Source organism: Rhinopithecus roxellana, chromosome 1 (assembly GCF_007565055.1).
Source record: "Rhinopithecus roxellana isolate Shanxi Qingling chromosome 1, ASM756505v1, whole genome shotgun sequence".
Taxonomy (NCBI): Eukaryota; Metazoa; Chordata; class Mammalia; order Primates; family Cercopithecidae; genus Rhinopithecus; species Rhinopithecus roxellana.
In genome coordinates this window covers 167,696,717-167,723,148 of record NC_044549.1, presented here as the reverse complement: position 1 = coordinate 167,723,148, position 26,432 = coordinate 167,696,717, and the positions used below count along the sequence as shown (strand labels likewise).

Here is a 26,432-nt window from a genome sequence, read left to right as displayed (position 1 = left end):
TCCAAGACTGTGGCTGTAAGCTATGCAGAGAATGGTGGAGATGGCTTTATTTCTTTCCCAAATGACTCTCCAGAGAAATAAATACCTGAGAATTAAAGTTCCGTAGGCCAGAAAGAAGATTTTTGTGAACTAAATGGGATTCAGCAATCCTTTACAGACAGTGCAATTTGGGGTGATCTATTTATATTGAGAAACTGATAAGTTCACTCAGGGGAAGGCTAAGTTGGCTACAATTCTAGCCAACACTTCATGTGCTGAGATTGACCTGGGAGCTGTGGCGTATTTCTGCTGTTTCATTTTTTTAACATTTTCTTTTAGTAACACATGTGGACTGAGAGTGACCCTTCAATGGCATTCAGGATAACCAAGGCCAAGTAGAAAGATTTCCTAGTTACAGTCCTCATTACATTCTTGTTACCAACACTAATCTTTTGAAAAAACAAAAAGTTGTAAGAATTATTGTATGAGCAATATTTAGTTTTGGAATTAGAAATGGGTTCAGATTCTGGCCCTGTAAATTAATGGCTTAAATGTGACTTTTAAATTCTCTTGGCCAAAGTTTCCTCATGTGCAACTTGAGAAGTAAATCATGCCATCGACCACATAGGGCTGCTGTGAGAATTAAATGAGAACGTATGTCATGCACTTAGCACAACCAGCACCCTGAAGGGCTGGGGTTGATGACAGCAGTGATGTCGCTTGTTCATGGCAAACTGTCCTTACAGCTGAGGGAGATGCAAGAGAAGTCTGGGTCATATACCACAGCCTTAATTTGAGAAACTGGTCTGTGACAGTTGGCAATTATGAGTTTGAATTTCCATACTGGGTTGGAATTTCTCTCATCTTTGCATTTCAAAGCCAAGGGCAAGGAATAGTTATTATTTTCTCATAGTAATACTTATAAACAATTTCTGATGTGCAAGGTTGGTCAACAAATTATATGGATCCATCCTTGCATAAGGCATTTTCTCACAATGACATGCTGTTGGGTGTCTTTAGAGTAGACTTATAAGAAGTTCTCCTTCTTTGTGTTTTGCTTGGCATTTGGCATTGCATACACACACACACACACACACACACACACACACACACACAATTGCCATGAAAGTAGAAACTTCTGCTTTGATTTCCTCTGTAGCCTGTGTCTACATCAGCATCTGTTGCACAGTAGTAGCTCAGTAACTATTAGTGGAATGAATAACTGAGTCTATTTCATATTCAGCCAATTTCTAGGAGTCAAGAGCTAGAAGAAACAAAACCCAGAGGGACTAAGGAATTCCTCATCACTTTCCACGGATACCATCCCAATCATAAGTGGGCTTTTCCCAAGGCTCTCTCTGCAGCCTATCACTTCTCCTGAGCCTAAAACCCAGATAGCCAATTATATATAGCACACACTGGATAACTCCACTTGCGCGGCACATGGGCACTTGGAATTCTAAGTGGAGAAGGAGGATGCCCTTGTTTCTCCTTTGTTCCCTCACCACTGTGCAAGCTGGAAACCCTTGACCCTTCCTGCTGCCTGGTGCCTTGCATCTGCTCCCCTGGAACTTCCCTACAGTCCCTCCCTAGTTCAGACGTCCCTCTTCTCTCACTCAGAACTTCTAGCAACTACTTCAGTGGTTCATATACCCCCAATCATTTCTTCACCATAAACAGTGACTTGTCTAAACAGCAACCCCAGATAAACTTAAAAGCCAAGTCTCCTTGGCCAAGTTCACACGATCACATGAGCTGTGGTCCAGCCACAACCCAGAACTACAAGCCTCACCCTGTTCCTTGCAGAGCTCCAAAGCTGCCCTGTTGCTTCTCTCTAGGTCTGCAAACTGGCTCTATTTTCTGCCTGGAAAGCACTCCCTTCTCCCAGCCTTTGGTTAGCTCAAGTCTGCTGTGGATATTTATGTAGAAATTAAGTGAATGCATCTTTCAAGATCTCACTCCATAGTGACCCTCCAGTGAGCCTCTCTCTGCAAATGAGCAATTTCAGATTCTCTGAAAAATTCATACAGCCTTTTTGTGTTTGTAAACATGGGTGGTTTCATTGACCTCTCCTACAGGTTGGATTACACAAAAACATGTTTTCAAGTGCTTGACCTCAAGTTTATTTTCTAGGTTGATTTTTGAAGGACTTTCTCTGGCCTCCTCTTAACCTTCCCCACCCCCAAGTCTGGCTTCCATCCTCATTGCTCTGCTACAAATGTTCTCTCGAAAGTCACCACTTTCTCCATTGCCAAAACAAATGAACTTTGCCCCCTCTTCATTCTTTCTGACTGGCGGCTACTTGAACACTTACTTGGCCAGGCTGCTGTTTCTTCAAATTCTTTTCTCCATTGATTTCTGTGGTTTTCTATTCCAGTTCCTCCCATAGTTCATCTGCTTTCATCCTTGTATCCTTTTCCCTTTCCCATCAACCACCAGCAATTCCCAAGGATTAGTTCCTGACCCTGGCCCTGGATGGATGGATAGTTAATTGGTTGGATTGATGGATGGATAGGAAGATGGATGGAATTTTATTTCATCTTTCCTCTCTCTCACCTTAGATGGTTCATCCTCGCTCATGACTTCAACAGCCATCTCCAAAGTTTGACTCCTAAATAATCTAACTTTGGAGCTGCTCTCTTGCCAAATCCACAATACCATTGCTCTGACAGCCTCTGGATTCCTAATTCACGTCCCCTCAAACCAAATTCACTGTATGTCTGCCAAAAACTGGGTTCCCTACTCCCCACCAGCTACCCTACATTCCTTCTCTGTTTTGATACCATCAGTAGCCCAAGACAGGGTTAAAACCTTATTGTTACCTCTAAGTCTTCTTTTTCATCCTCATTTTCATTCTGTTGCCAAGTCCAGTATATTTTTCCTTGCAGTGATTCACTATATCTCCCCACTTCGGTCTGTCCTCGTTATTTCTCCCCACCAATCCCTGTCTCCACATTTTTCTTTAGTGACACCAGCCACTCCACTCCCCTTCAAACATGATGCAGTCATTCTTGGAAGTATTTTCTCATATCTGTCCCATCCAGAATGTTCTTCCCTCCCTTTTCGGCCTCCTGAATGAGACCCCACCCTTTAAAGGCCACCCCAAAGCTAAATTCCATCATGTAGCCTTGTTTTTCCAACACTTAGGCCTTTGCACACGTTGGTCTCTTCATCCAGAATGTCTCCTAGCCTCTCTAAGACCAATTCATTTAAGAAATATATGTTGAACTTTCCTTATGGAGAAGATACTGGACTGTGCACTGAGGATATCTGAGTGAATTAGACCTAGCCTATTCTTATAAGGAAATTCAGCTCAAGATTCCTCTCTCCTGAGATTTTTTCCCTACGGCCCCACAGGCTAAACTATCAGCTTCCTCATCTGTGAGTCTCAGCGCCATCTTACAACCAGCCCCTTAGATTTTGAATTCATATTGCTTGAGTCTAAGAATGAATATCTCCTTTCTGACATCTAGCTCAGTGCGTGATAGTTATTTCTTTAGATGACTGTGTCTTTTACTGGAATGTGAATCTCTTGAAATGATACCTTCTCACTCTTGTTTCTTTAACATGCATAATGCCAAACAAAGTGTAAATGCTCAATAACTATTTGAGCAGAAGAAGAAATAAATAGATGGATATATGGTTGGATGGATGGATGGTTAATTGGTTGGACTGATGGATGGATAGAAAGATGGATGGATTGATGAATGGATGGATGGATGGATGGATGGATGGATGGATGGATGGATAGATTAGATAAGTAGATGGACAGATGAATGGATAAAAGGATGAACAGATGGACAAATGGACAAATAGATGGATCAATGGATGGAAAATGGGACAGATAGATGGGCAGCTGCATTGGATAGATGGAAGGATGGACAGACAGATGTGTTTATGAATGAGTAGATAAAAGGACTGGATAAACAGGCAATTCTTTCTCGGATGTCTATTTGGATGGATAGATGGATGGACAGATGGATGGATGGATGGAAAAAACTCCCAGTTATATGACACTGTTCAGATCTATAATGAGTAGGAAAGAAGATTATAGTTAAGTGACTAATCATATCCAACAGTGGGCTAGTATATCTCTCATACATGGACTGACAATTTTCTAAAAATTAAAATTAATAGAATGCATTTAGAACAAAAGCTATACTGAACAAGATTTATATGTGGTGATTCTGAAGATCTTTAGAAATTTTAGCACTTCGAGGACTTCACTGAGAATCACTTAGGGGTATATAGACTGGTGTAAACCATTTGAAATGCTGTAAAGTGAGGTTTTTCATTTAAACTAACTATGTGATATAAGCACCTACTATATCTAACATGTAGACCATTTCTCTAATGATTTGGGTTTCTAAAATTTATTTGACAACATGTGAGAACTTCTCTACATTCATATCTTAACAGGATATTTGGCAAACATCTGGCAAAATTATAAGCCATTTGTCTGTCTCTCTCAGATGCCTTATTGACACATGGATGGCTCAGCAGAAATCCATCATGTATGTTAAGCAATCTCAGAAAATGTTGAATCCCAAGGACGTGAGTGTGGCCATAAATGTTCACTAAGCCAAGTTCAGACACAGAGTCCTAACATTAGAGATGAACTCACTGGAAGCTTAATAACTGACAGTTTCCATACTCTGTCTTCCCTTTCATCTCCAGTTATAGAGCACCAGGCTGGAATGCTGGTCTTGTCTTGGATAAAAATTCTTTCTTCCCTCCCTCATTTTTTTCTTCCTTCGTTTCTTTCTACCTTTCTTCCTCAACTGCTGCCTTCGCATTTCACATTTCAAAGCTTTTGTGTATATTAAATCCTTATATTCTATATTATGTCTCATGTGCATTTCATTTATTGAAAGGAGAACCCCTCATGCTTTATTTGACTCAGTTTCTTTAGTGGCTACAGGACTCAATAAATGTTTGGTGAATAAACAAATTGCTATAGGACTCCCACTATTTTTGTTCATGTTACACTGTGTTGCAATCATGGATATAAATATACATGAGATCCTGTGTGCAATGAACAAAAATTAATATCCTCATTTTTCAGGTGAGGAAACTGAAGCTCAGAGACATTAAGAGACTATCCTGAGCTTACATAGTACAATAAATGATGAGCTAAAATGCAGGCCTTTGAAATTTTACCCCTGGGTCCTTCCATTTGTCCAATGTTCCTTTCATATTATTTAAGACCTATGGGGAACAGTGCCATCATTTCTGTGTGTTGTAACAGATGTGGGTGGGATCTGGAACTCTGAGTTGTAGGAATGACCAATTATTTTCTTTCTTGCCTCAAATGCTGAATAGAGGGAACCATGTATTCAAATATCTTGTAGGGTAAAAGGCATTTGGGCATGTGTTACTGTTGCGTAAAAACACTCTTTACACAGACTATATTACACAGATTATTGCTGTGTAACAGACAACCCCCAAGCTCAGTGGCTTAAAACTGTAAGCATTTGTTATTCTTCACAGCACCATGGATCAGTCGGGTTGTACTTCTGGGTTCACTGGGCTCTCTCATTGGGTAGGCAACTCTGCTGATCTTACCTGCACTCTTTCCCAGGTTCAAGCTGGCTCCAGATTGATCTAGTGTGGTCTTGGTTGGAACAACTGGGCTATCCTCTTTATGGTCTCTTGGAACCTCTGCTTCTCAGAACTTTTCCTAAGCTGAGAAAAACTTCATTTCTATTTTACATAACATTTTAAGAGGAAATGTGTGATGAAATATCAAACAGAACTTCAGTTCATTTGCTAAATATGTATTGAGTTTTAAAGGACAGTAGGAATGAAAGATCGGGCCATTATATTTTGTCATGATAGAGACTGTTATTTAATATTTGAAAGCCCATAACTTGTTATAAAGAATATACATGACACAGAGCAAGATACAAGCTTATCTGGAACAATCTGCTGTTGGGAAATTTCTTTATTGCCCTCCTGCCCTTCATCAGATTCTGTGTTTGAAAGGCAGTCTATGCCTATTCCATGAAAGAAATATAAAGGAGTGTGCTTGTATCCCTGCTCAACTTTTTTACCCTAGATATATGGGGCCTCTATTTGAAGACTATTGATTCCTGAACCTTAGACTGTCTGCCTTTTTTCAAAAAAGTTAAAAGACCCACTCACAGTGTTTCAGATACACGAGGGCAGCTTAGGCTTCAGCAGAAGTGAACTTGAGTTTGGCATAGCAAAGAATTTCCTGCCTATGAAAATTGATCATGGAAATGATACTAAGCCTTTTTTTTTTTTTTTCTGGATCAGAAGTTTTTAAAAACAAGGTGACTTGATCATGCAGTAAGTGTGTGACTTTATTCTGGCTAAAAAGCAGAGGGGCCAGCCACAATGTCTTTAATTTACGTTTTTTAACATTCAGTTTTCTGCCATCAGTAAAGGACTTCGTTTCAGCTCTTATTCATATTGGGTAGCTCTGTCACAAACACGGAGTCACAGACACGTATGCCTCTTTGGATAGGATTTAGGCAAAGTCATCATTGAGAATAGCCCATTTCTGACAGAGGAAATGTGCAAAGAAGCACCACCGTTGATGAAGGAAAGCATCTCAGAGGTTCACGTCATCCCTCAGCTACTCATTGTTGAGTTCCTACTTTTATACATTATGCCAGAACATTTTCTTTTTTCTCATTTCTGGAATTGAACTTAAGATATTTCTTATAGCTCATATGTCCAAAGAAAAGGATTTTTCATCTAAAACTAAATCTCTTGCCTTGCAAGGATTCCCACCACACTGTGCTTGTCTGAAAATGAATGCGACCACAGTAGGGCTGCCCTTACCAGCCCAGACAGAGGAGGGAAAAAGTATTTGAAAGACTCTTCATGCAAGAAGAGGTAAAAATCTGCGTATCAAAAAGTAACCAGTGAGGGAAATGTGATTAAATTTGTTTTGAAAGTTTCATTCGCATAACATACCACTTTAACTACAAAGAAGTATTTGACATCTGTACATTCTGATATTTCAGGGATTTTCTATAACTTCTTTGAATAACTTTAAGAAGCGGAGCTAGGCTGGAAGATCCGTGTTAAACTCTCAGAATGCTGTGTCCAGACTGTTTCCCCTAAGACTTTAATATTCTGTAAAAATTCTCAGCATGCTCCTTGCTTGATTGCTGGCACAATGGACACCAGGTCATCTCTTAGACTTCGAGGTTGTGTGGGGCCTCCTGTCCCCTTTTGAAGTCCTTGCACGTATGCTACATGTTGCAGACTCAGAGTGGTCCTCTTAGGATTCCATTTTGACCTCCATTTTACAAACCCTGAAATCAAGGTCCCTGGAAATGGAATAACTTGATTCATTCAAAACATACTCTTCCGCGCCCTACCCTCAGCCTGGCCCAAAAGACACATGTCTCATGAGTGTCAAGAAAACTTAGCTGCTAGCCTTTTTTCTCTGTATATTTGTTCCAGTTTCAACTAGAATTCACATGGCAGGAACTTTGTTAGGAAAAAGACACAGTCCGCACCTTCAGGCAGATTCCGACGTAGAAGAAGTATTTACTCACCCCAACTCTACCCAGTTTACCGTGGGACCTGCTGTGTTAAATGCTTGAGTTAAATCCTTAGGTTATGGGAAAAGTAAGTCTCTAACCATTAGTAATAGATCCACCTGCCTTCAGATCCATGGTAGCTCGTTTATATAATGAGATTAGAAAATGATTTTTTAACTAAAATTAAAGCATGTTTTACTGTTTTTCTTTTAAATATATCAGTGCATTAGTTACAGGTCATCCCCAACTCATGACAGCCTCATAGCTCTGATCACCGACTGTGACTCATTATTCTTGCAGTTAGCAAGCGGCTGAAGAGTCAAGATGAACAAATTCCAGACTTTAATTTTCAAGCAAGAATAAATAGACCATCATGCTTCCTTTGCTAAGCTGAATATAAAGAACTTTATGGACAAAAATACCATCAATTGTATTTTCCTTTTTTTTTTTTTTTTTTTTTGATGTGAAAGGACTTTTAGTGAAGCATTGTTTTCATCTCTTCCTGACTCCAAGTGAATCTACATCTTTTGCATGTTTCCTGCATTAAATTTTTATTGTGTGCATGAAAATCAATATTCCAGATACATGCACAAGTGCACACATTAAAATGAACATGACTTCATTTATTTCCATGATTAGACATTCAAATAAAAGTGCTTGGGTGTCTGTTTTCATATTCATAGGTCGAGATCCGTACATCAGAGGTATTTGTATAAGTGACACTTTTATTACATTCATTTCATTTGCAATATGATAGTGGATCATAAATATGTTACTTTTATGCCACCAAATCTGATTTGTAGCACTTAGCCCCTCACAAGGAGAATACTTGATATTTTATGGAGCACCTTTCATCCAAGAAGCGCTTTGCAAACATCGGGCCGGGTTCTATCCGGTGTATAAATCACATCTGTGACCCGCTGAATGCCCCACCTGCTTCATCAACCTGGCTACTACTGTAGGGGTGGAGAGTAGTTGGTGACTCCCCCACAGGCCCCAACGTGATAATGAGAACTTTAAATTCTGGAAGAAAGAGGCTCAGGTGAACTCTGTATTGCCACATATAGGCCTTGACAGTGGACAGAACACCACATGTAGGTACATGTCTACCTTATCATTTGCAAAACAGTTATGAGGCCCCCCATCTGTGGGTTGGATCTTGTATTAAGCCCTGGGAACATGGAGACAAGTAACATGCGGCCCTTGCCTTTCAGATGTTCGCAGACTTGGAGGGGAGGACTTTGATGCAGGCTTGACAGTGCTTGCTCCTCTCTTTCCTCCCCATTCCCTCCCAGGGGTGCACCATACCTGAAAGCAGCTTGTCAAACCCCCAGGTCTGGCATAGGTATATGTCAGTTGCAATCAGAGTGAAAGAAGAGGCCCACCATCCAACATCCCAGGCAGCCTTTGGAGCTGAGCATCAGATGCACACCCTACGCTCCCAGAGAAGAGAGTCATCTCCCCACCCACCATCCCACAACGCGCCTCAGCTTACCCTCCCAATTCCCCAGTGTTAGCTTCCTAATCTAGGACCAGCAGGAGCCCCCTGCCACACCCAGTAATACGCAGGCACAGGTCCCTGTAGCATGTTTCATTACACTCACTACGCTGTAGAATGTGTGTACATGGGGTAGACTCAGACTCAGCAGAGCACACTGGGTTTCCTAAGTTCTGATCCTGACTGTATCACTCACAGGATGCATGACCTCAGGCAGGGTACTCACCTTCCTGTGCCTCCATTTTCTCATCTGCAAAATGGGCATAATAGTGATATCTACCCTATTAGGTTGTTGTAAGGATTGAGTGGTCTACCATGAATAGAAGGTTTTATGATAGTTGTAATGAGCACTTTCAGTATTGTGGTAAATAATACTCTCATATATTAATTGCAGTACATGTAATAATAGTGATGCCAATATTCTATTATTTTACTGTCACTGTTTTATTATATGATTAATGTCTGTCGCCTACCATAAGTTTTTGCTTCATGGCAGCAAGAACCATCCTGTGTTGCGATGGCACGTAGTAGATAGTCAGTAAATATTCATTGATTGAATGAACGAATTAAACAATGAAGGAACAAATGAATCCACCCACTCATTTGGTGCCACTGCAATGGCTTCTCCAAGCACCATTTTTTATAGCAAGTCTCCTCTGCCACTGACAGCCACAGGCCCCACAGTAATCCCCACAAGTCCTTGGTGTTTAGGGCATCCATTTCCCCACAGAAGGGCTTTACATTCTTCCTGCATAACTAACCCACACGGGCTTTTACAGCAGTCTACCTCCTTCCCACCTAACCCACCATCTGTGTGTCTCCATGCAGGTGCTACTGCCATCTCGGGGGAGGCTCTGAAAGGAGCTGCCTCCTCTGGAGTTGACCCCAGGTGGTCAGTGGTGGAGCTGGCACTTATTCTTATCTCCTGACTTCCCCAGCAGTACCTGTGTCACCCCTTGCCTCCCACTGCTGACCTCCAGGGGAATGAGCCCCTGCCCTGCCCCAGGAGCTGCTGACCATGAGGCCTCAGAGGGACCAATGGTACCAAGAACCTGGACAAAGCCACCATCCCCAGGCCCCTGTGGCTTCTTGTGCACTGCATCACCTCCGTGATTCTGGTGGTTCTTGGCAGCCCTTCTCAAACACTGTGTCTGCGTTCTTCCAGAGTTTAAAACCATTGAGGGAAGCAGCTGCTGAAGCCACATGTTTAGAAAATTTGTCTGTCAACTTATGAAGCTCTATGTAATTGGGGCATTATCACCAGAGGGGTTGTTCCTGCATGTTGCATAGTCCTTTAGTTACATAGACAGTGGTGGTGGGACTTTGTTTAGGGGACAGAAGGACTGTGGAAAGCAGCCTGAGGTTATACCATGGTCCCCTTTGAGTCAGCTGCAAAGGGTGCTCCAAATTGGGCCCAAAGCTCAGAATATGGTGCTCTGGCTTCACAGTTGTGATTTTGCAAATGGCAGGTGCTATCACTGTACAACCCAACAGAGACTCCCAACTTGGTGCCCAGCTGCAGCTCACCCCGGGCCCCTTCCCACAGGACCTCACCCCTCCCTTGCTTGCTTGGTTCAGATACTCCATGATGAGAGCTCACGGTGTCTCCTCTCTCCTGGTAACCCTCTAGAGCTGTGTTTGTTCATCTGAGTTTTCCAGGCCCCTGGTGGTGGATGGGGAAAATGAAGCAGAATGCTTAGGAGCAGACACGGGTCCTGAAGAGCTCCCTGTGGACGGAATTATGGGGAATCCTTGGGTGGGTTATTAGTTTGTTTTGTGGCCTCTCTGCACATTCCACTGAAATGCACATTGGGTTGACTACTTTCAAACATGGTGTTGTTGGGCCTCAAGTTCCTTGAGTGTAGAAACGGGGTCATCATGCTCACCTCACCTGGCTTACTGTGACGATTTCGTGAGCCAGGATTCTTCACCTGCTGGTGCCCCAGTGGCCCTTGCTATACAATCACTAAAGGGTATTGCAGCTGCTGCTGCGTTTTAATGGAGCTGTAGGTGTCATCTCAGCTTCATGATCGACTCAAAGCAGTTCCTGGTATTTAGCAATGTGTGGCCTCCCAAAGGGCTCTGGGTTTCTTGTTGGTGTTGTTTTGTGATATAATTCACGTAGCATAGCATTCATCATTTTAAACTGTACAATTCAGTGGTGCGTAGTGGATCCACTAAGTTGTGCAGCCTTCACCAGTAAGTCCAGAACATTTTCATCTCCTCAAAAAAGAAACCCTGAACCCGTTAGCACTCCCGATCCTCCCTCCCCACCAACTGGCCCCTGGACCTGACAACCACAAGCCTACTTTCTGTCTTTGGATTGGCCTGCTCTGGACATCCATATAGTTAGAATCACACAATGTGTGGCTTTTTGTGACTGGCTTCTTTACGGTATATGTGTTAAAACTTCATCTGTGTTGCAGCATGTGTCCATAATTCATTCCTTTTTATGACAAATAATATTCCACCATAAGGACATCCTAGATTCCGCTTCTCCATCATCAGGTGATGAACATTTGTGTTCTTTCCACTTTTCAACTGCTGTGAGTCACGCTGTCATGAACATTCATGGACAAGTTTTGCATAGACATATATTTTCAGTTCTCTTGGGTGTACACCGAGGAGAGGAATTGCTGGATCACTTGGTACTTCTGTGTATAACTTTGTGAAAAACTGCCGAGTCCTTTTCCCCGGGCTGTGTTTCAGAAGGACCCTCCCTGCTTAGATTTGACTTTGTCATTAGCTAAGGAAGGCCATGGGCAGAGGCAGGGGAAAAGAGGGGAGGCTGTCACCTGAGATCCTGCGCACTCACACACAAGCCTTCAGACATTCCCTCCCTTCAGCAGTCCAGGCTCCACCTCACAGAGAGCCACCATGCCGTCTCTGCCACCCTGCATGACACCTTCCCCCCTCATTGTGTCTGCTTTGCCCACCGGCTTCTTTGCATTCTCTCTGCTTTGAACCACGATACCCGCTCTCACCCAGCATCCTACACTGGCTGGGAGGGATCTGGTCACAGAGGTCTCGAGGGGCCAGTCTGCACTGGGAAAGAATACAGCTGAGGCTGTGCTACCCACTCATTTCACCAGTGATCTAGAAATTTTCTGAGCAATGAGCAGTGTCATTTCAGAGTCCTGGGGGAAGGAAACTGTCTAGAAAGGTATTCTCTTCAGACCTGTTGGTTTCCTTAGGAATAAGTAAGTGAGTCCAAGTGAGGAAAGAACTTCTCAATCATGTGAACTTGAGCATATTTCTTAGCTTCTCCAAGACTCAGTTTCTTCATCTGTAAAATTGGTTTAAACTTGCCTACCTGATAAGAGGATCAAGTGAGATACTGTGATACCATGTTCAACATACTCAAAAAAAGGTTCCTTTTCTCCCCAGCTGCCCTCCCTCCTGGTTGGGTAGGAGTGGCTTGTACAGACACTGATTTTGTAGGACGACTCACCTCCCTTTGTTTCTTTACTCCCCCTTCTCACCCCTTGCTCTTTCCTTTCACCGCTTCCTCTCTCCTCCTGCTATTGTCTTACTCTGCCCTCAGCTCCCACCCCAAACACGAGTGTTCTCATGGTGTGGACACAGGGAACTGCCAGTTCTCAAATCACCCGTGTGCTCTTAGGGAGGCAACTCAGGCCAGATCCTCTTAGGCAGATCAGATTATGCCCTGGGTCATTTTGCAGTCCAGATTCCCAGGTCACGGTGGTGGCAGGCCTAGCCAGGCAGCGTCCAGCCTGGCACCCACGGGGCCCCCAGCGAACATGGACTTCCTGGAGGGGGTGGCCTGGTCTGGTTTCACGTGTCTGCCTCCCGGGGCTTCAGTTTCTTTCCCCACGAGATCCTAGTCAGGGGCTAGAGCTTTGAGTTACACTCGGTTTTGCAGTCATACCAGAGGCCTGTGCTGCACAGGCTTCCGTAGCACTGTGTCCTGGGCCCTGACTTTGTGCCTGGTACCGTGCTTGGCCCAGAGCATGCAGAGGGAAAGCACACACGCCTGCTGTGGGTGCAGTGTTCCGGACACAAGGTGGAGTCGAGTGGCGACCAGCGAATAAGGGAATAAATGGTTTTCCAGGCTGAAGGTTTCATACTATATCAATTATTATTTTTAAGTAACTTCATAGACCAAAACAGATAACATGGCTCATACAGAAAGTTTAGAAAGAAGAAAAACACGAAGGGACAAAAACCATCATCCTTATCTCCTCTCAGATGAGTTTCTTCAAAAGTGCCAGTCACTTAATTCAGAAAACTAAAAAGCAAAGACAGCAAAATGTGTAACTAGGAAATACTAATTATGAAGCAACAGGAGCTTTGTTCAGAGACCCGACCCTTCCCTTACAGTGTCACTCAGGGCATCCCCTTTGAGGGTAAAGCTGTTGGAAAAATCCTTCTCTCTTCAAGAGATCCAGTCCACAGAAGAAGTTCTCTCACAATAAGCCAAGACTCTGAGCCTCCTGGGTTGAGCCCAAGCTTCCCAAACAACTGACAGGCACATGCGTATACAGAGAGACAAACCTAGCTCTCTGCCGGGCCTCCCCGGCTGCCAAATCCCTTTTCCAGGGAGGTGTATTATTACCACCTCTTCCCACTGTTTCTGTCCCAAATATCAAATGAGCTTAAGGCAGCATCGGGAGGTGGAACCTCCCAGCTCAGGAGCACAGGCCCAGCCTTCAGTGACCCCTGACGTGCCTTCTCTCTCATTTCCAGCTGTCAGGAATGACAGGAACAAGAAAAAGAAGGAGACTTCGAAGCAAGAATGCACAGAGAGCTATGAAATGACAGCTGAGTTGGACGATCTCACAGAGAAGATCCGAAAAGCTCACCAGGAAACTTTCCCTTCGCTCTGCCAGCTGGGTAAATACACCACGGTAAGAGATACTCCTGCCCCAGGCTGCTGGACGTGTGGAAACCTTGCACATGCATGTGTGCAGAGATACACACACACACACACACCCTGCACTGGGCCTGGCAGGGACTTGCATGCTAGCCGCCTGGGGTTATGTGGTAGCCACTTCCCTCTGTGTGGTAGCCTTTGGGCATGGGCAGTCAGTGAGTAGGCTGAGTGCCACCTCCCTGCAGTCATGCACACATGCATTCACGCTAGATGCATTAACTGAGCATTTGCTATACGACAGGCTGTGTTCTAAGCCCTGGCAACATGAACTATTGAGTGCTGCTCTCAGAGACTTTGATCTGGTGAAGGAAACAAAGCCAGTGATGCGTTACATGGGTCATGACAGACATCTGTACAGAGGGACCCAGGGTACAAGGGCCCGATCTTTTAAAAACCCCAATCCAGCTGTGAAATCCAGCCAAGATAAAGAGGCCCTCTCCTGGGCCAAGGTCTGCCTTCTGTGAGAGGACATGTACGAAACCCCTAAGCCAGGGCCTAGAAAAGTTTGGGGTAGGCATGCCCCATGCCCTGTTGAGTGAATGTTCTCCCTCTGCTTCCCAGGCTTCTGCTAGGAATGACCTTTCACTGAGATTAGAAATAAAGAGAGAGAAGGAGGAAAAAGAGAAGTGAGTGAATAAGGTAGGAGGTGTGTGTTGGCTGGTCTAGGTTGTGCCAGTGGAGAGGTCATGAGGTGCTTTAATTTTTCCAAGTGGTTTTTGCATATATTATGTTCACTGATGTATATTTCTAACTTGTGGCATGTAATAGACACTCAATAGATATTTGATGAATTAATATAACTAGAATGTTGTTCTGGCCTCTTTAAAAACCTTAGGTTGCTCACCTACAATGCTGTAGTAAACATACTTTTAAAAAAAAAATCCAAATATTGTAGCACTTGGTGGTTTGGTGACTGGTATGCTGGAAAAAGGATAGCATGGGAGGTCCTGAAGATAAAAAGACAAAATAGTGATACCAGGAAGAAAAAACCACAGTGAGTGGAGGGGCTTTGCAGCAGTTCTTGGTGAGCATGCGGTGTGGTGCGCTGGGATGTGGGTGCCACCATGGTATCTGTAACACGAGAATGGTGACCAGAAGCAGGACCAGAGGGGCGCCTATGGCAACTGATGCCAGCACACGCCTAGGTGGCTTCTCAGATGAGGATGAGGCTACACAGTTGGGTGGCACCAGCTTCTGAAGGGCTGGTACCCACCTTAAACAGATAAGTCCCCTGGCTAAGCCCAGAGGCTTTGGCTCACTGGACGCAGAGGTAGAACCTTGAGCACTACTTCTTAAAACTCAGTGTGCATCTGACGCGTCTGGTGATCTTTTTACAATGCAGGTTCTGGTGCAGCAGGCATGGCCTAGGGGCATTTCTAACAAGCTGCCCGGCTACTGATGCTGCTGGTCTGCAGACCAGACTCTGAAGAGCAAATAAGCTGGGCTTTGAGAAGCAAGACCCAGGGTGGCACCCTGGGGCCCAGCTCGCCCATGGGTGTCAGCCAGGAGGGACACTGGCATGTCTGCCAGGCCGAGGGAGAGACTCGGCTTAACCTCAACCAGTCTTCACTGAGCTTGGGGAGCACTGTCCCATCCCAGAGCAGGGACACAGGCCAGGACAAGACTGGACACTGTAAGGGAGCTTTCATTTTCACCTGGGAGAGAAAGTGGAATGTGACCCCATGTATCCAGAACAGAGGCCTGGAACCACACGAATGTACTTCAAGTCCTGCTCAGCCACCATCAGCCCCGTGACAGTGAACAAATTACCTAACGTCTCTCAGCCTCAGGTTTCCCATCTCTAAATGGGAATAATGTGAACTAGTTGGGAGGATGAAATGAGTCAATTTGTGAAAAGCTGCTGTGATGGGACCCAAATATATCTACCTAGCAGTGGAGTGGCAGAAGCATCATCCAGCCGTGCATCTTCTACTGGCTATGAACTGGGACCTGGCCCCTATGCTGGGTGCATCTGACAATACAGAAAAGTAATATGATGAGTAACCAATACCAGAAAGTATGCCATTTATTTCTTTCAGAAATACTTACTAATTGCCAGCCATTCAGTGGCATTTCAGGCCCTGTATTGGGCTGTGTATCAAGGTGGGGGTGTCTTGACCTAAGAAATGAGGGAACTCAGGCTGGCACAGTGGGAAGGGATGAAAAGAGAAGATGAGAGAAAACGAGCATTGTGCAATGGTGGACTGTGTTGAGTTGACAACGAGTGGGAAGTGAGAATGGGAAAAGCCTGGCAGAGTCCTGAGTGCCACTTAAGGAGTCTGTATTTTGGTTCATAGATAATGAACAGTAATTGATGGGTTGTGGTCAAAAATCTTTATTATCATTATTACATCTAATATTTATTGAGCATTTGCTAGGTACTAGGGACCATGCTAAGTACTGTAAGCATACTAATTCTTTTACTCCTTGTGAGGACTCTATGAATTGGGTTTCATTGCCCTCATATTACAGATGCGAAAGCCAGGTACAGAAAGCCTAGATAATTTTCCCCTTTCTCTCAGTCAACAAGTGGTCAGAGGTGAGACTTGAACTTGAACAGCCTGACTCCAGGGCAACTCTTTTAACCACTACACTATACACAGAATCCCTTGAGAGGGTTGCCAGAACGGGAGAATGGAAGCTGGGGCCATTGGAGGCATCTGGCTAGGAGGAGAGAGCTGTGACCCAGGAATAAATCAATCTTGTAGCTCCAAGAAAGTCAGAGGAAAAGAGATCACAGTAGGGAGGTCTTCCTGAAAGAGGAGACTTTTGATCCAGGTCATGAGGTGAGAGACTTTATATGGCAGTACCTAGGGCCACTAACTGCTACATCAGGGGCCCCCCCTCCGTCTCCTCCAGGTGGTATCTTAGCACAGCCAAGTCAGTCCCCAGACTCTGACTCACCTAGTAACCAGGTGAAATGGCTCCCACTCTAGCCTGGAGGAGGGCAGGACAAACACAATGTACAGCGTTTGCCCCTCCTGGAACGCGCGCCTGGTGTGACTGGGGGTTCCTACAGGGTGGCTCACATGTGAGGCACTGGCACTCCTGTGAACGGTCCCTCACCATGGATGAGTAGAAGCTGGAGAGGTAAATCCCTCGGCTTCCTGATTCCTTGGGCAGGATAACTCTTAGGTATCCTCTAAACCATCTCCCAGAGTTTCCCAGCTAGATCGAGCCCTGACTGCCCACAGTGATGAACTCCACTGGCTGCCTTCCTTCCCTGCCCACTCTGCTCTTCCAGTGCTTCCTGGGATCTCCTCCCACGTAAACCACCGTGCATTCCAATTCTAGTCTCAGCCTCGGCTTCTGGCCTGAGAGAGAGAGGCTTCCCTGTGGGCCTCCAGAGCCCTTTCCTATCCACCCCAAGATGGGGGTGAGTCACCCCCAGTCCTCAACTGGGGCCCACCCTCCTAAATACTTTGTGGAGACTTTTTGTACTTCTTTCAATCAGGCAGGAAAAACAAAAGCACAATTTTATCTCTAGAGCGTGGCCCTTCGCTACTGGGCATCCTTCCAGAGGCCTGCTGCCCACCGCGGGGTGGAGGGCGCTCTGAGCCAGTCTTGCAGCTCACTGTGCTCTTCATTTCTACTATCTCTCCCCAAATCTAGCTGTGTTTTTATTGTGAGCCACTTAAAATCCTTTCTGGAAGTCGGTGGTATAAATAAATAACAGCAGCCATAACACATTCTCTGCAAGCTCTTAGTTCCGAGTTGAGCATTTTTAAAAAGAGCTTTTTTTAGACCGGCAGTTGCTTCCACGGCAAGAAACTTCCTGTCATCTTCACCAGAGTGGCATCCCTGTCAGATGCCTTTGGAATTAGTGGGCAGAGAGGAATAAAAAAGGCAGCCAGCTGCGCATCTACAGATCTTTGAAAGAGTAGTTCCTTTTTCTTCCCTAATTAGGGTAGATTGGGGACAAATGGTTGGGTCCCAGGAGGCCGCAGGAATGGATGGAAGAGGCAGAAACATATTCCCACCACCCCCACCTCAGGCCAGGGCAGGGCACTCACCCACAGTCTTCAGAGCTGTTATCCCTGGGAAGGTTTCTACCCAATGACCCTCCGCTGCCATAAAAGGAGAGAGGGTGGATTCCCTGTGGAAAGGTAGAAAGCAGGAGAGAAGCTATTTATAGACGAGCTTTCCAAAATAGAATCAGGACTGAACCAGAGGCACTATCCTAGCTCTGAGGACGTGTTCTCCATTTCCTTAGGGTGAACCCTAGTGACTGTCATCTGGGCTTTAGGGCCTCCTAAATTCAAGTTCAACTCTAACCCCTGCTACTTAGGAGTTATGTGACTTTGGAGAGTGACATCATCATGTGTGCCTCAGCTCCTTCATCTGTAGAACGGGAGTTTTAAACACATCCACCTCCTGCCTGGAGGGTTCCATGAGAAAACTATATGGAGCGCCTTGCACAGTTTCCAGCGCAGAGGAGGTTCCATGAGAAAACTATATGGAGCGCCTTGCACGGTTTCCGGCACAGAGGAGGCGTGCTGAGTGTGCAGCTCTCCTCCTCTCCGTCCCATCATAAGTGTCTTGTCATTTTTTCAAGCCACATGCCCAGGTTCTGTAAAGTAGCGTGGGTGTGACAGTGGGACAGATTTCCAAGTGGTGTAGCCCCCACCTCCAGCTCGTGCTGTCTGCTCAGGGCCGCCTCTGCTCCCAGCCTCCCGCAGCTCTGCCGTGTGCGTGCTGCTCATCACCACGTGGGGCCTGGCGGGAGGTAAGCTGTCCTCCCAGGGGCTCGTGAATGTGAACTATGAAGATTTAAGAAGCCCTTAACCCGCTCAGAAAAATGACCACAAACAGAATTGTGAAACCGTGAAAAGACTTTCCAGGAGACACACCATAGAAAAGGAAGGCTGTTTTGAACCCTTGTAGTCATGGGTGGACTCGGTGCGCTTTTTGGAAATTAACGTTTGTGATCAGCCAGAGGAGCAGAACCTGGAACTCAGGAAGCTCGGCCTGCCAGGAGAGATGCAGCAGCAGGGATGGACGGTCAGTGGGGGCCACAAAACCCGAGTTCCAGTCCCCGCTGTCACCTCACAGCTGTCTGACTTTGAGCCAGCTGGTAGTGAGCCTCAGTTTCTTGCTAGCAAACACACGTGTGCTGCCGGTTTCACCTAGCCAGTGGTCCCCAACCTTTTTGGCACCAGGGACCAGTTTCGTGGAAGACAATTTTTCCATGGATGTGGGGCTTGGGTATGGTTTCAGGATGGAACTACCCCACCTCAGATCATCAGGCATTAGTTCAGTTCTCATAAGGAGCGGGCAACTGAGGTCCCTCACATGTGCACTTTGCAACAGGGTTCATGCTCCTATGGGAATGTAATGCTGCCGCTGATCTGAAGGAGGTGGAGCTCAGGCTATAATGCTCGCTCCTGGCCGCTCACCTCCTGCTGCGTGGCCCAGTTCCTAGCAGGACATCGACCAGTACCCATCCACGACCCAGGGCTTGGGGACCCCTGACCTAGAACATTCTTTCATGTTGCAACAAACAATGACTGCATACCTACTGTGTTAGTTTCCTAGGGCTGCTGGAACAAAATAATACAAACTGGGTGGCTTGAGACAACGTTATTTGATTGTGTTTCTGGAGGCTAGAAGTCCAAAATCAAGACGTGTGCATGGCCATGCTGTCTCTGACAGCTCTGGGAGAGAGCCCTTTGTTGCCTCTTGTAGCTTCCAGCATGGAAGGCAGTGCTTGTAGTTGCATGACACCAATCCTTCATCTTCTTATGGCCATCTTCTCCCTGTGTGTCTTCACCATGTCTTCTCTCTATGCATGTCAACCTCTGTCCAGATTTCCACATTTTTTTTTTTTATAAGGGCACCAGTCATACTGGATTAGGGCCTACCTTAATAACCTCATTTTAACTTGATTACCCCTATAAAGACCCTATTTCCAAGTAGCATCACATTATGACATACTCGGGCTAGGATTTCAACACATCTTTTTGCGGGACACAATTTAACCCGTAGTAAACAATGACACCTAGTGAGTGCAGAATTGGAGTGCACGGACATTACCTTTCCATGCTGGCCGCTCTCTACAAAGCCTAGCTGGAAATCAAATTTTGTCACAGTGTTGTGAGTATTTAGAAACCTCTGGCAGCACACGTAAGTCCTGATCTTTTGAAGAAAAGTGTTCTGTAGGCACTGCACTAAGTACCCACATTCTTTGTGAGTAGTGGAATAAGGGAAAGACGTTCTCAGCAAAAGCAATAGCGTGAACCCAGCACAGGGTTTCATAGGGATGGAGCTGGGTGCGAGGGAGGCAGAGCTAAGTTTGAGGAGGGAGGTCAGGGCTAGCTTCCTAGGGGCTTTGGGTGCTGGGATAAAGTGTGTGAATATTAGCCCTAGGGAGCCAAGGGAAGTTTCTAGTCATGAGAAAAAGCAGTTCCAAGAAGGTGGCCCCTAGCTGCTGTGTCTGACTGGAAGGCTTCGGCAGGGAAACAGGGCAAGGCTTTTGATCTTTCTCAGATGTATCCTGCAGCTCCAGAAGGCATTCATGGCCCCTTTCAGCAGCTGGGACCACTCCAGAATTCTAGCATTTCCTGGACATCCTCTAGGGCCTTGGACTGCACCCACCACATCACCTCTGCACTCTACCCAAGGTCCCGGATCTCTGAACCCCAGGAGTGAAGGGGCTGCAGATGGATAGATGGTCCCCTCCAGGGTTATGTCCCAGCTCAGGAATCTTAGACGATGGTGGTCCAGGAGCACACCTGAAGCATGACCTCCAGGGGAATCCCGCAGCATCACTCTTGCTGTTAACCAGGTTGCTAGGAAATACTCGAAAGATTCTAGAGACCTTCCCTACTTGCCCTCTCCCATTGCCCTTTGCTCGAAGCCCTCTCTACCCACACACCGCACCATGCCGTTAAGATGACGCCCTCCTGTCAACCCAGAGCTACAGGGTAGCTGCCAAGCTGCCTTCTCCCCACCTGTTGGAGGCATGTGGTCCTAAGGAAAATGCTGCAGGCATGTTGGGGGCGTTCTCTTCTCTTCTCCTCTGTTGGGGGCAGACGTTTCCGAAGCCATCTTGTCATAGTGCCTAGATAATGTGTGTGCTGACAACAAAGAGATGTTGGCTGGCACATAACATTCTCTTTATAGCCGTGCTGGAGCTCTTGTAGCTACCTGATGGAAGCATCCAGAGATTCCAATAAGGAGGGAGATCACAGATGCAACCACAGGCTTTAGGAATCAGGAAGTTCTAACCAGAAAGTAGAAATATGCGAGGAATCAGTAGGGAGCGGGGTGACAAGGTGCAGCCTAAACACCCCAACCCAACTGTGTAGGTGAATCCCATACCCTCCAGGTCGCCTGCGGTATCTTGCACAAATGACTGCGCTTCCTGGGCCCTCGCTTCCTTATCAGCGAAATGGGGGCCACAATAGTGCCTACCGCATGGGGGCGCTGTGAAAAGTAAAGCGAGTCAATGATTGTTAAGCACATAGAACAGTGCCCGGCACGAAGCAAGCCCTAGAAAAGGGTTGGTTACCTACAAAAACATACAAAATGCAGGAATGGAATGTGAGTGACAGGGACAGTCTGCAAATTGAACTTGAAAGGACATCAGTCTGCAGGATGGTGGAAGGAGGCACCTCCATGGATATACCCAACATTGCCACAGATCTTTAATTCTTTATTCCTTTAATGAAAATTTACATTTCCTGCTTAGCTTTGGAAAAAAAAAAAGCCAGAACCCTTGAACAAACCACTCTAATACCCAGGCGCTGCCTCCAGCGGGATTCAAAGATGCTGGTGATTCCACTTTCCTTTGTGGGTCTTGTTCTGAAAGTCCTGCCAGTCCAGGAAGGCAGCCTGTTGCAGCAGAAAACCAAACCAGCAGAAGAAAGGGATCCATTTGCGTGGCAAAACTTGCCATTTGATTGGATTTCATAGTAGGATTGGGCTTTTCTGCTGCTTAAGATGGCCCTGGGAGGCCATGGGTGCGATCCTCCATATGGGCCACCACGCAGCATCCCGGGGAGGCGCTGCAGTTCCTGTATCTCCTGCCGAAGAGGGGCCTCCCTGGAAGCCCAGACCGGAATCACAGCTGGCAGCGTGTGGAGGAGAGCCCCTTGCCCTTCTGCCTTGGCTGTTTTCCTCATCAGCCTGCCTCATACTCACAGCAAGGGCCCCTCCTCACCACCCAATTTTCTGCCTCTCCTCTGCTGGTTTTCCTTCCTGCACACTCAGAAATGCTGCTGAACATGCACGCTTCCCTGATGCTCCCCACAGCCGCCTTCATTACCAACCCAAGCAGGCCAGGGCTCTCCATTTGCCGCAGCTGGAAGATAATATATAAGCCATTTGAAGCCTCGTGCCTATGAATCCAGCAGCCAGTATAATAAAACACCAGGTTATTTTGTGTTTTATTAACTGCCTCTTCCCTTCAGTTTGCATAATAGTGAGTTAGATTTACATGCCGTTAAGACGGCTGTGCATTATTTTTAATAGAAGGTGCGACAGGCTCCTCTCTCTCAGCCCTGCCGCGTGATAAAGTAACCTCATCCAATGTTGATGAAGATTTCGTTCACACTTGCTGGGTCTGGGCAATGTCTTTTTTTCCAGATGGATACTCTATTGTAAAATGATTTCCCTCCATAAGCTTGACTCTCCGTCCCTCTCTTCCGTGTCATCTTCCTATGAACCGTATAAACTGCCTATTAAATTTAATTATGGTCCGAATGGCCACACATCTTGATCTCTTGTTCCCCCAAGTGTACTGTATTCCACCAACGTCCTTGAGGAAGGAATAAAATAAATCTGGAGGATGCATGTCTACTCTCCACAAGGAATGTCATGGAAGGCACAGTTGGCCACCATCATTTTTGCTGTGTCTATGGCACCTCGTGCAAACTCTCCTTCCTGGCTTTCCATGCAGACATTCAAAGCAAGAGCTAGTTTTATTGACTTCCTGTAGACTGATTTTAACTGAGGTGGGGAACTAAAGATATCAGTTTGAGAAACAGAGTACCTCTCCTGAGCTGTTTACATTTGTCAGAGGACCAAACGTCAGCCTTTTGTTGGATGGTAAATTACAAATATCTCATTTTATCTGTAAATATCTTAATATGCATTCTAAATGAAAGAAGCTTCTGCAAACGAAAGTAGAGCATCAGTGCCATTATTACCATCCTAAAATAAAATTATCTCCAACACCTAATAGCTCATATTTCTAGTTTTCTCATATATATCACCATCTCTTTACAGTTTATTTTTTGAATTAAAATTTAGATAAGGTTTACATCATGCAATTGGTTGTCAGTCTTCTCAGAATCTTAGGTCAGGTTTATTGCAGTATAATTTACATAATGTAATTTTTATCTTTTTTAGAGGTATAATTTGATGAGTGTGACAAAAGTATACAGTCACATAACCTGACCCCAGTCAAGATGTAGAACATTTCCATTGCTCCAAAGAGTTTCCTTGTATGCCTGTGGTCAGTCCCCACCTGCATTCCCGCTCCTGGAAAACCACTGAGCTGTTCTCAATCACTATAGTTTTGCCTTTTCCAGAATGTCATATAAATGGAATCATTTTGTATGTGGGCATTTATGTGTGCCTTCTTTGGTTAAGCATGCTTCCAAGGTTTATCCATGTTGTAACATGTATTACAGTTTCCTTCCTTATTAATGCTACCTAGCATTTTCAATGCAAAGTTGTAATCACAATTTATTTATCCACCCATCAGTTAATGAGCATTTGGGTTGAGTTGCTTTCAATCTATAGATTTCTCTCTCCACTTGTTTTTCTCTCTTGCAATGTACTTATTGGAAAAACCGGTTCATTGGTTTTGTGGATTTTCTGGCATTCTGGATATTGACAGCTGTACCCCTTTTGTGTCGTTTACCATATCCCTGGATTTCCTGAGGTTATATCTAGAGCCTCCGTTTGATTCAAGTTTGATTTTTAGCCAGAATGTTTCATAGGTGGTGGTGTGTTTTCCCATCAGGGCATCAGCACGACAGGTTGCCTGTTTTTAAGAGATTAACAAATACTGATGGTCGATGCTTAGAGCCATTCATTCATCAGTTAGAAAATGGTGAATCCTCATTCCTTCCTTGTTTGTTAGCTGGATAACTGCATACAGAGAAACTCCCTCTCATCTGTTACTTGATTATCCAATGGTACAGGAATAAGATTTTAAGCATTTTAAAAGGATGAATCCAGCTGGATGCAGTGGCTCACGCCTGTAGTCCCAGCACTTTGGGAGGCCAAGGCAGGTGAATCATGAGGTCAGGAGATTGAGACCATCCTGGCTAACATGGTGAAACTCTGTGTCTACTAAAAATACAAAAAGTTAGCTGGGCGTGGTGGCACACGCCTGTAATCCCAGCTACTTGGGAGGCTGAGGCAGGAGAATTCTTTGAACCGGGGAGGTAGAGGTTACAGTGAGCTGAGATTGTGCTACTGCTCTCCTGCCTGGATGACAGAGTGAGACTCCGTCTCACAAAAAAAAAAAAAAAAAAAAAAAAAAAAAAAAAAAAGATGAATCCAGGCTGAAAACATATACAGCTGCTCCACCAACAAGCTGCCTGCTCAAGGCTGATATGTCACCCCCTTTAATAGGAAACACTGAGTTTCTCCCCTCCTATAGTGCTTCCCGGAAACTGTATCTGATGACATTTTCTCTCTCTCCTAGAATTCCAGTGCTGACCATCGAGTCCGACTGGACCTGGGCCTCTGGGACAAATTCAGTGAACTGGCCACCAAGTGCATTATTAAGATCGTGGAGTTTGCTAAACGTCTGCCTGGTTTCACTGGCTTGACCATCGCAGACCAAATCACCCTGCTGAAGGCCGCCTGCCTGGACATCCTGGTATGTGCTTTTTTGAGCTCTCAATGATGGGGCTGGGGAGGGAGAGAGGACACTGTGGAGAGGAGGGGAGGGGACCAAGAGGCATTGAAGATCTCCAGAGGAGGTTTTGAGTTTCGACTCTAGCACTCACCTGACTTAGTAGGTGGACTCACCTAGCCTCTGGCTCCTTATCTGTGAAATGGGCTGAATTCCCATCCCTCAGGCTCACTGAGGTCTGTGAAGCTCAAATGAGCTGAGGTTGGCAAACTCTACAGGTGAATGCTGGTCTGTTTCAGTCTTCCTGAATGTTTCTAAGTTCACCCCGGATACCCTGATTTTACAAGAAATAAAATAATCACATATGCTCTCAGGACGCCTGGCACCTGTAAGTTACTGAGTAACCATTGCCACTCTTCCTCAGGTCTGTTTAGCAAACAGGACACATAAACAAACATTCAAGCTTCCTGTACGACCACCGCACGCAGGGACCTCTCTCCTCTTAAGTGGGAGTGTGTTTGTGTGCTTAATTATAGTAACTGTATTTGCTTTGCAGAATGGTTTATACCCAAAGCTGTGAAAAACCTAATAAAAAGGCAATGCTTTTACAGCACTTCAAAAGCTGATTTTACTTTCCCTATGTTCTGATGCATCCCTGGGAGAGGGTCCACGGGCCTCTCTGCATACATATGTCTAATGGGAGCTGCTCCCACCCAAGAAAACAGTCCCAGCCTGAAGTCCCCACCAGGGAAAGACAGGGTGGACATCCAGCCTATGGAAGACAAAGTGTGCTGGCCCCCTTACCCTCTTTAAGGCTCTAGAAGCATAGCACGAGCAGGGCAGGGAGCCAAGGGGCATCAGATATCCCCTTTGTACAGGTGAGGAAACTGAGGCCCACAGACATGCTATGACTGAATATTTGCATCCTCTAAAAATGTGTATGTTGAAGCCTTAATTCCCAATGTGGTGCTATTAGGAGGTGGGGCCTTTGGGGGGTGATTAAGTTTAGGTGAGGTCACAAGGGTGTAGCCCCAAGATGGAATTAGTGCCCTTATAAGGAGATGAAGCCACCAGAGCTCCCTTTCTCTGCCTTGTGAGGATATAGCAGGAAGGCAGCTGTGCCCTAAGAGGAGAGCCCTCACCAAGAACGCAGCCATGCTGGCTCCCTGACCTCAGACTTTCAGCCTCTAGACCTAGGAGAATCAAATGTTGTTGTTTAACGGGCCAGGTCTCTGTTATAGCAGCCTGAACTGACTAAGAACAGGAGGGCAGGGGTCTTCCCAAGGTCACAGATGGGGGTGGTGCAAGATCAGGGGTGGAGTGGGGTATAGAGCCAGGGTGGTACTGGGCTACCTCCAGGCCTAAGAGGATGTAAAAGAGGATAATGAGGCCGAGACGGGCAGATCACGAGGTCAGGAGATCGAGACCATCCTGGCTAACACGGTGAAACCTTGTCTCTACTAAAAATACAAAAACTAGCCGGGCGAGGTGGCGGGCACCTGTAGTCCCAGCTACTCGGGAGGCTGAGGCAGGAGAATGGCGTAAATCCGGAAGGCGGAGCTTGCAGTGAGCTGAGATCCAGCCACTGCACTCCAGCCCGGGCGACAGAGTGAGACTCCGCCTCAAAAAAAAAAAAAAAAAAAAAAAAAAGAGGATAATGAAGCATAAACAGGAGCCCTTAGGGATAGCAGAGATGAGAGAGTTGTGGGCCACAGTGAGAGAACCAGC

General features: G+C 45.7%; 1 protein-coding gene across 4 annotated transcripts in view; it reads left to right on the top strand.

The window, feature by feature from the left end:
- The window catches only part of RARB (retinoic acid receptor beta), a 424,940-nt gene that overhangs the window by 382,758 nt on the left and 15,750 nt on the right, over nucleotides 1-26,432 (top strand). For all 4 annotated transcript variants that reach the window (XM_030933177.1, XM_030933192.1, XM_010358001.2 and 1 more), the window contains exons 4-5: nucleotides 13,705-13,865; nucleotides 24,552-24,728. In XM_030933177.1, coding sequence (XP_030789037.1) covers nucleotides 13,705-13,865; nucleotides 24,552-24,728 — 338 coding nt within the window. The remainder of the gene's footprint in view (nucleotides 1-13,704; nucleotides 13,866-24,551; nucleotides 24,729-26,432) is intronic.